The sequence below is a fragment of the Carassius gibelio genome, chromosome B22 (genome assembly GCF_023724105.1).
Source record: "Carassius gibelio isolate Cgi1373 ecotype wild population from Czech Republic chromosome B22, carGib1.2-hapl.c, whole genome shotgun sequence".
NCBI classification, from domain to species: domain Eukaryota; kingdom Metazoa; phylum Chordata; class Actinopteri; order Cypriniformes; family Cyprinidae; genus Carassius; species Carassius gibelio.
The window spans coordinates 4061108-4071910 of NC_068417.1; the positions used below are offsets into that span (position 1 = coordinate 4061108).

Sequence of the window (10803 nt, forward strand, 5' to 3'; positions counted from 1 at the left end):
TCCTCTAATTAGCATGTTAAGTTTTTTACATAAAATCCTTTACGCAATTTTGTGCTCTGTAATTTTCCTAAATATTTTCAAATGTTTGAATCCTGATTGTTACTCTGAAGGAAGCATTAATAGAAACACACTGCAATTGAAATGAAGTTTAATTGTGTCAATAAAATAAAAAAACATAATTCTAATTAAGTTAATTTCAACTAAAAATGTAACAAAAAGTTTTATATTTTTAATTATATTGACATTATTGGCCACATGGTTACGTGAAAGATGTTTTGCTAACTTGCTAATCAAATTATCTTTGGACTTTTCCAGCATATAATAGCGAAACGTTATTAATTGTATGTTTGTAATGAAAATAAAACTTTATTTTTTACTGCAAGAGAATCTGGAAAAATAATCGATATTGTTAATGAAAACATTATATTTGTATAACATTTATAATACAAATTTGCATGCAATTCGTATTATTTAAACTGAAATATTTTGAACTCAAAACTTTTTTTAAACTGAAATATTAATTATTTTATTGCATTAAAAAAAATTTATTACAAAAAAACAGGACTTTTTTCCATTAAAACAATTTATTAATTTGTACTGCAATTAAAAAAATGAGAATGTGGGGGAAAATCTTTAATATATATTAATTTCATTAAAAAAAAATTTCTGCATTATTGTAATAAGAATTTTGAAAAATTAACACTAATTTTATTTATTTGTATTTTTCCCAGCTGGTCAGACACATTAATGAGAATTATCATTATTATAATGCAATCAAATTAAACCAGATTAATAAAAATTCAGTAAAGTCTTGATAAAAAATAAAGAATAAAAATAAAAAAACGTATTTATTTATTTTTCTTATTGTTCTGGGTTGCGGTCTTGGACTGGACATGTATCATATTTACTGTAAGTTGTTGTGATGTTCATCTTGCTTATCCGAATTTTGTTGGAAAACAAGCTTGAACTCCCAGCTGCGCTTTATTCCCACAAACCCCACAAACAGAGCCGAGAGACCAGTGTTTACGAGAGCAACTTTAGTTACAAAACCAATCCCAGAGGAGACTAAATCTGTGCTGATCATTCAGAAACTAAGACAGTAATGTTATGTAAGCATGTAAATATGAGGTCTGCTGATCCATATAGAGACGCAGAGCTCGTGATTATGAGTTATGAATTCAGATGTTTCTGCTTCCTCATATGTTTCACTCCTGGACTCAGCTTCTGAATCCACGCTGCTGTGTGTGTTTCCAGATCTGTGTGTGTGTGTGTGACGTGGCGAGTCCAGCGCGCTACTACGCTGAAAGCCTGGCTCATGAATATTCATGATGTAACGGGACGCTCGCACGATCCACCCGCTTGATTGGTCGAAAAGGAGGCGTTTTAAAAATGATTACAACAGTTTTTGTCATTTTATCGCATTAGTTGACCTCACGGAAATCTGTCCAGTAGTTGTATTCTATGATCGCGTTATAGTTCATGTGTAGTTTTAGATAATTAGTTATGCTATATTTGCAGTTAGACAGGGTAAGAAACACCTTAATATCGATCATAACCAGATTTGTCTTTCTCTCCCTGTAGAAAGTTGAATGAGTTTTAGTGAAGTCTGTTCTTTCAAGGACTACAAGAAATAGTTTCTCTTGTTGCCTTGTGTTTCTTTTAAACATTATTTTTATTGAGTTAAATTCCATATTTGCTGGCCTTTTTTAACACTATCACACTTACTATTATTATTCAACTTAAAAAAAAAAAAAAAAAAAAAAAAACTTATAAACATTTAGTGTTTGATAATGATTCGCCTCTTTGCGCTGGAATTTAAAAACATTTTCTCTTCATCACCCCCCCCCCTGAATTCCCAGAAGGGAATCTCATTAATATTCATGAGCTTGGCCTTCGCCGTCATAGGATTATACGTCACAAGATCTGATCAGTCAAAACCCCAAACACAACTTTAAAATGCTTTTTAACATTAAGAAAAAAAAAAAAAAAACTTTACAGGTGATTTATTTTATTTAATCTTTTGCACAATATACACGTTTATCACATGGCTGAAAAAACCCCACACATTTGCATTAGGAAGATTGTTGCATAAAATATATAATTCAGCTCTTTTAGTTCACAAACTGTTCAATGTTGATAAATCTCTCATGAACACGGAAAAACGCACCAACAAACTGATCAATAGAGTTCAAATGCTGTCTTTGGTTCAATATAACATGATTCATATTTCCATGTCAATACTGTGGTCTGATTGGGCAGTTCTAGAGTCACATGACCTCTCCGCTCAACTGTAGAGTCTCAGGCGTCCAGCTGCAGGGGCGGGACTTATGATCAGCATCACTGCTGAAACGTTTGGATGTGCTGTGTTGCTCCGCCCCCTCTAGAAGCTCCTCCTCCTGCAGCTCATGCTTAAGCTCCGCCTCCATCGGGTCATCTGCCACATCTGTTAGAAGATCAAATCATTCAAGACACTCTGAAGGTGACATATTTGCATTCCACTTCAGAAAGTCGTAGGGTTTGCGCTTCACCTCGCGTGAGTTCGGCCGTGTTCTGCTGCTCGGTGCGCACCTGACGCATCAAACCCAGGTTCCTTTGACTGGCCTCGGTGTGGCACACCATGGGACGAGGATAGTCCTTACCTGCACACACACGGGTCAGAACATAATAAACCGGTTCATCGGTGGGTTAGTTAGCGCTTAGCATCTCTCCGTACCAATGATGCAGCCGGCACTGAGCTGGACGTCTTCTGGAGCTTTCCACGGCTCGTAAATATACTGCGAGGGGAAGTTCTTCAGAACCGGCAGGTATTTCCTTCAGATCAAAGACAAAACGTCATGATTATTAAACAGTGATGGGCGGAGCAGATAAAACAAAAGGTGGTGGGTGTGGTGAATTGAACACAATGTCATGAATATTAAACGGCAGTGGGCGTGGCGAATCGAACACAATGTCATGAATATTAAACCGCAGTGGGCGTGGCGAATCGAACACAATGTCATGAATATTAAACGGCAGTGGGCGTGGCGAATCGAACAATGTCATGAATATTATACGGTGGTGGGCGTGGCGAATCGAACACAATGTCATGAATATTAAACGGTGGTCGGTGTGGCGAATTTAACACAATGTCATGAATATTAAACGGTGGTGGGCGTGGCGAATCGAACACAATGTCATGAATATTAAACGGTGGTGGGTGTGGCGAATCGAACAGAATGTTATGAATATTATACAGCGGTGAGCGTGGCGAATCGAACACAATGTCATGAATATTAAACGGTGGTCGGTGTGGTGAATTGAACACAATGTCATGAATATTAAACGGCGGTGGGCGTGGCGAATCGAACACAATGTCATGAATATTAAACGGTGGTGGGTGTGGCGAATCGAACAGAATGTTATGAATATTATACAGCGGTGAGCGTGGCGAATCGAACACAATGTCATGAATATTAAACTGTGCTGGGCGTGGCGAATCTAACACAATGTCATGAATATTATACAGCGGTGAGCGTGGCGAATCGAACACAATGTCATGAATATTATACAGCGGTGAGCGTGGCGAATCGAACACAATGTCATGAATATTATACAGCGGTGAGCGTGGCGAATCTAACACAATGTCATGAATATTATACAGCGGTGAGCGTGGCGAATCGAACACAATGTCATGAATATTAAACGGCAGTGGGCGTGGCGAATCGAACACAATGTCATGAATATTAAACGGCAGTGGGCGTGGCGAATCGAACACAATGTCATGAATATTAAACCGCAGTGGGCGTGGCGAATCGAACAATGTCATGAATATTATACGGTGGTGGGCGTGGCGAATCGAACACAATGTCATGAATATTAAACGGTGGTCGGTGTGGCGAATTTAACACAATGTCATGAATATTAAACGGCGGTGGGCGTGGCGAATCGAACACAATGTCATGAATATTAAACGGTGGTGGGTGTGGCGAATCGAACAGAATGTCATGAATATTAAACGGCGGTGAGCGTGGCGAATCGAACACAATGTCATGAATATTAAACGTCGTAGGGCGTGGCAAATTGATCAGAATGTCATGAACAAATTGGCTTGTTTGGTGATACCTCACATACTGTCCTTGAGGGTCAGTTCGACGACCGAAGCGCACGGGGCAGAAGATCCTGGTGTATTTGTGGAAGAATGCGCTAGCGGATAACCACATCCAGTTCCCGGCGTTCACGCTATAGTCTGCGTCTAACAGGAGCTCCTCGAACACCTGAGAACCGACACACCTGAAGTACCTGTTTGAAACTCAAACACACAAAAAGACCCAAAGTACCTTCATGCCCTCCTCCCAGCTGATCCAGAGATCTCCTCGTGTCAGGAAGCAGGCCACGGCGTGCCGCGCCAGATGATGGATCCAGCCCTCCTGCCGCAGCTGGGTCATGATGGCGTCGATCCACGGGAAGCCCGTCTGAGCCTGACGGATGGAGACCAGAGGATGTCAGTAACTAGACTTTATTGCTATTATCAAGGGGAGAATTTTGACCAATACATAGCAAACTATAAGAAATCTCCCTTCCCTAACCGACACCACACAAAAACAGCCCGAAAGAGCTCAAACATGCGGTTCTCTTACGGTTCTCCATTTCTCCAGAGCCTCTGGATCGTGGTACCAGTCGATCTGCAGACAAATAGGGTTCCCCTGCATCTTGGTGAAGTTCGGCGTGGCTGACGCGACGGTGTAGAAAAACTCACGCCACAGAACCTGACCCTGGAGAGACACGGGCGGCAGCGAGTGGTTCTTCGCCTGCGGATGAAGAACGTCAGAAGGAGAGCGTTAATGTTCAACAAAAAGATCAGGCCAGTTTGCAGAAAACTGGTTAAAAAGAACGCAAAAATATTAAAAACACAGAGATCCTACTGTATAAAATGAAATAAAACTACACTTAATGATAACGTTTTTTTTATTTATTATTATTATTAGCAAATAGAATGCTAGTATTCCTTTGTAGTAGCCGTAGACACTAATTTTAGCTAAGTGAAAACTGTACAAGAAGTGCTTAATTTACATATTATTAGTTTATTCCGCAATAAAAACGATAATAAAACTCATTAAAATTTAGTATTTCACGTAATATTTTTTTGTGTTTAATAATAATGTGTGAGTATTTGTTCATTAACTTAGCAACTTTCTAACATTAGCCTTGAATGGAATTAACTTTCTGGGTAAATTATAAAATCTACAGCAACGCATCAAAAAATATAACTCCAGGTAAAAAATTACACTATATCACACAGTATTTGCATTTTATGTGTTTATTAGTGTTGTTAGCTTAGCAACATGCTAACATCAGCTGTATGGTGAATGCTGATTATACATATACATATACAAAGTTTCAATAAATTATAGTATTAACTCATTAAAAATACACTACTTCGCACAAAATCATTGTATTTTTGTAGATTAATGTTATTAGCATAGCAACATGCTAACATCAGTCGGCTGGAATAAACGGTACAGTTAATTAAATATAGTAGTAACGCATTAAAAATACACTACTTTGCCCAAAATCGTTGTGTTTGTTGATTAACGCTGTTAGCTTAGCAACATGCTAATATCTGTCCCTACTGGAATCAGCTGTAGCAGATGAATCTCTCCCGATTCTCTCGCTCTGTTCGTGTGTGTGTTAGCATGTTGTGTGTTGTGTTGAGGATTAGCGTGTGCTGACCTGCGCGCAGACGCTGCTGAGTCGGTGGTAGAAGGTGCGGACCGACAGACAGCCCAGACTCAGGTACGGACTGAGACCCGTGGTGCTGGGCAGCAGAGAGTTGGGAACCGTCCGCGCTTTGGAGACGTTCGACACCCATCCCTGCAGACACACACGAAATCATAGTATTAATATTTTGAATAAGCTTTTATATTTATATTTTTTGTTTCATTTAATTTTTTTGTTTTAAAGTTCTGTATCTTTTTGATTATTTATTTGTTTTTACATTTGAGTACTTTGCCTTTATTTCAGTTAGTTGTCTAGTCAAAATTTCTAAATTTAAAGTGTTTTTTAGTGAACGATTAATCACAATAAATCACTATAAAAATTTCATTTTATATATTTTTTATATATACATCTTAAGATTTTTTTTCCAGTTACTGAAAACTATTGTTAACATTCTTAGTTTCAGTTAACAACTGAATGAACTGATGAAGCTAAATATTTAAGTGCAATTAATATTTAATTTCTACTTTATTTCAGCTTTATTAAACTTCAATCACCATAAAGTATTTCTATGTGAAACTATATTATTTAACAACTGTAATTAATTAACTAAAAGACTGAAGCTCAATAGAAACACTCCCTTCTGAAGATGAATCAGTGAGATGAATCAGTCTGTAATGAACAGATTTGAATCAGTGAGATGAATCAGTCTGTAATGAACAGATTTGAATCAGTGAATGAATCAGTCTGTAATGAACAGATTTGAATCAGTGAATGAATCAGTCTGTAATGAACAGATTTGAATCAGTGAATGAATCAGTCTGTAATGAACAGATTTGAATCAGTGAGATGACTCAGACCTGACTCTGGAAGTGTTTGTGGAGTTTCTGGAGCGCGTGTGTCTCTCCACCGGGCCACAAGACCTCAGTCTCAAGCTCCAGACCCAGATCCGCCAGAGACGGGACGCTGTACGTCTGCTCGAGGTGTGGCTCCACAGGGGGCGAGCATCTCCTGAACACACAACCACACAGAATCACTCACAGAGCCCTGCAGCTGCGAGTCAGTCACACACACACTAACACACACATACGCTTCTTACAGGAAGTCCTCAGCACTGACATCTCGCACCGGTTCCTCTGGTTCACCCAAAACAGACAAAACATGCAGGAACTTCTTATACGTGAGCGGAGGAGAGCCGCCGTTGGCCTTCACGATCCTGGAGAGAAGAAACAAAACAAATTCATACAGTCCTTCAGGAACATCCGACTCCACACCAAGAGAAAACTATATTTTTAAAGGTTTGGTAATTTTACTTCTTCATTTAACAGTATTTATGTCCCTGCCGCACAGAAGCAGTCATCAGTAGCACAGGGATATTTGTAGAAATAGACAACAATACATGAGTCACAATTATAGATTTCTCTTTTATGCCAAAAATCATTAGGATAGTAAGTAAAGATCATGTTCATGAAGATATTTTGTAAGTCTCCTACAGTAAATATATCAAAACTTACTTTTTGATTACTAATATGCATTAATAAGAACTTCATTTGTACAACTTTAAAGGTGATTTTCTCAATATTTAGATTTTTTTTTGCTCCCTCAGATTCCAGATTTTCAAATAGTTGTAAGTTGTTCAAACTTATACAATATTTACATTTAACTTCATTACCGAAAAATATGTTTTAATGACTAACAACAAAAAAACTGATTTCAATGAATTTATATTTCAGTTTTAGTTTGAGTAATTTCAGTACTTCACCTTCAGCTTATTTTAGTTAGTTGCCAAGAAATATTCTACATTTAGTTTTTCTTCATTTTTTTCTTCAAATATTAAATTTTACTTTATGTGAATACTATTTAAATTACCTTAACTAATTTTTAACAGTTTTGGGGAACTGTAACAGTACTGATGCCCTGTTTTAAAATATTTCTGTATCTTTAATTAATTTATATTTCCATTTATTTTTAGTAAAATTCAGCCACTTTAACTTAGTTCAGCTAGTTGCCAACATTTAACAAATTTTAAGTTTAAGAAATGAACGTAATATGTATATTTTTATTTATTTCCACTCTATTTTAGTTACCGGAAGCTTAAATAAATTTTTATTTTAGTTTAATTTTAGTACTTAAACTTATTTCAGTTGGATCGCTAAGGCAACATTTCTAATATTTACGTTTTACCTTAGTTCAACCTTATTTTAGTCAACAAAATTGATTTTAATAGTTTGTTAACATTAAAGATACAGATTGTAATTATTTCTATTAGGCTTTTTCTACTTATTAGATTGTGTTTTATTAACACCAACCCCAACCCTAAACCTTCCCCTTACAATAATGCAAAGTGCGATAAAAACGATACTTTAGAGACAGAGCACATTTAGGCCACACCTATCATCTAGCCTAAACCCAGTCGCACCTCCTGACATCGTAGAGCGTGTGAGACACACGTGTGTACGTCTGGAGTCCGCGCTCCTGCGCCAGCGCTTGTATTTCCCGCTCCATGCACGTGTAATACGGCTCCACCTCCGTGTCGTAGCTGATCTGTGTGACGCCCCACCGGGTCACGAGGTCATGCAGCAGCGCCGTCGTCGACCCGCGCAGGACGTAGAGCCGTGAGCCCAGCGCACGCAGACGAGCGTCCAGATCCTCCAGACTCTGCAGGATGAAGCGCCAGCGTGGCGGGCCCAAGCCCATCGCCCCCTCCAGGAAGGTGCGGTCCAGGACGTAGACGGGGAAGAGTGCGGAGGAGCTCGCCAGCGCCCCCAGCAGGGTGGGGTTATCATGCAGCCGCAGGCCCTTACGGAAGAGATGGATAGTGCGGTGACTCATGACGACTGGATCACGATCTCAACGCTTCAGTGGGGAACTGAATAATGAAACAAAATATATTAATTATAGGGCTTTACCTTCCTGATAATGTCCAAAACATGGTATTATCATGGCAAAAGTTATGAAAATGAAAACTTTAAAAATATGTACAAAAAAAACATGGCATTTCAATCATGTTATGGTCCAAATTATTGCATTACCATGGTAAATGTAATAAATATATATATATATATATATATATATATATATATATATATATATATATATATATATATATATATATATATATATATAAAGAAATGGAAATATATTAATGATAAGGTCCAAAACATGGTATTACATGGCAAAGGTAATAAAAAAAATACCTTCAAAATATGTTTAAAAAAATAAAATAAAAAACATGGTATTTCAATCATGTTATGGTCCAAAATATTGTATTACCATGTTAAATATAAAAAATAAAAACATGGCAATATATTAAAGATAAAGTCCAATACATGATATTATATGGCAAAAGGCATTCAAAAAAAATAAATAAAAAAACGTAAAAATATGTTTAAAAAAAACAAAAAAAACAAACATGGCATTTCAATCATGTTTTGGTCCAAGACATTGTATTACCATGATAAAATAAAAAAACATGGTGCTTTTCTCATGATATGATGATCAGAAACATGGTCTTACATTCATAGTAAAGTCCAAAACATGGTATTATCATAAAAAATGGCAAAAACTTGCATGGCATTTCAATCAGGTTTCAAAACATGGTCAATTAAAAATATGTAAATAAACAAATGATAATAAAAAAAATGGCACTTATATCAGGATGTGATCCATAACATGGTACTGAAATAGAAAATTTCAAAAACACATTGCATTACCTTCATCATAAGGTCCAAAAAATGGTGAGGTCATGGTAAACATCAAAAAATACATACAAAAATCAAAAGGTATTTCAATCATGTTATGGTTCAAAACATTGTATTACCATGATAAATAATAAAAAAACAAAGCAAAACATGGCAAGTCATTAATGATAAGGTCCAAAACATGGCAGTTTTATTATGATATGATCCGAGACATGGCATTTAAATCATGATTTGGTAAAAAACGCTGTATTACCAGGGTAAATGTCAAAAACATGGTATTTCCATTATGATAAGGACCTAAAAATGGTAGCAAAAACATGGTATTTCCATTGTATTATTGTCCAAAACATGGTATTACCATGGTGAGGGTAAAACAAATTGTATTACCATCTGTAGATTGTCCAAAATGTGGTATAATAATGCTAAATATAAAAGGCATTGTATTGTCATTGTGCATGTAAAAACGTTAAATATCTAAAAACGTGACATTAGCATCATACTTATCCAAATACACGAGAAAACTGTGGAAATACAGTGAATACAATAAGATATTCTCTATAACATATTAATAATATAACATGTAGCTTGTGATTAATACATTATAAGCACTTTTGGCTTCGATATTTAATCACATAAACGAGATCTAAACATGTAAACGAGTAATACTCAACAACGATGTCGGATATTTACTGTTAAAAGGTTATATTTTTAAACGATCAGCAACTTTCACTCACCTCCAAATCGCCTCAGGCAGCATCCATTAGGACACTTCAACCAATTAAAAGTTAGAAACACGACCCGTGTGTTTCAACATCATTAATAACTAATATCTAGTTTATAATTATTAGCCGGCCAAAACGCGGAAAGAAACACATTAGCATTATGTGACCTGATCCCGCCCTCCTCACATCCTATTGGACGACCGAATCCATATGATGCTGGAATCACGCTTGCGATTGGTCCGTCTCGTACAGGCACGCGGTACTCGGCCTGTGATTGGACGCCGCGACTGTCGCTCAAATGTAAAGCGCCCGGCGTTCTCCATGTTTACAGAAGTGAAATTGAATTCATCAGTAAATACATATGTTTATAAACAGTGAAGAGTAAGTGAGCGATCTGAAGGAGTGACGCGAAATTACGCGAGTGACGGAGTTTCCAGAGTCTACTTTAGCGCGTTTATATAGGTTAAACTAGCGAATATAGGTCAAACCCCGCCCTCTAGTGGACACGGACACATTAAACACGAACTCTGACCGCTAGGTGGAGCTAAAGCCGAAGAACCTGCTTGAAACCTTTTTTGTTTTATTACAAAACATTACGTTCAAATACATGTTTTTCTAAAACAAAAATAAAATAAATACATATTTTAATACATATTTTTTGTTGTTAAGAAGAAATATATGTCTAA

General features: G+C 36.9%; 1 protein-coding gene across 1 annotated transcript; it reads right to left on the reverse strand.

Annotated features, from left to right (window-relative positions):
- Window positions 1-1991: 1991 nt before the first annotated feature.
- cry4 (cryptochrome circadian regulator 4) lies at window positions 1992-10319 on the reverse strand. The gene is made up of 11 exons (XM_052590001.1): window positions 10130-10319; window positions 8114-8563; window positions 6794-6910; window positions 6555-6705; window positions 5710-5850; window positions 4617-4787; window positions 4317-4457; window positions 4102-4253; window positions 2714-2811; window positions 2529-2639; window positions 1992-2443 (listed from the first exon to the last, which is right to left on the reverse strand). Exons 2-11 carry the CDS (start codon window positions 8524-8526, stop codon window positions 2268-2270), a joined length of 1671 nt encoding a protein of 556 aa, XP_052445961.1. The 5' UTR covers window positions 8527-8563; window positions 10130-10319; the 3' UTR covers window positions 1992-2267.
- Between the last annotated feature and the right edge of the window lie 484 nt (window positions 10320-10803).

Excerpts from the sequence above, each read along its gene's own strand:
- cry4 (XM_052590001.1), bottom strand. The coding sequence starts at position 8,526 with ATGAGTCACCGCACTATCCATCTCTTCCGTAAGGGCCTGCGGCTGCAT. Across the intron at positions 2,812-4,101 it reads CCTCAAGGACAGTATGTGAG|GAAATACCTGCCGGTTCTGA; the intron begins GTATCACCAAAC and ends TTTGATCTGAAG. Across the intron at positions 2,444-2,528 it reads CACGGCCGAACTCACGCGAG|ATGTGGCAGATGACCCGATG; the intron begins GTGAAGCGCAAA and ends ATCTTCTAACAG.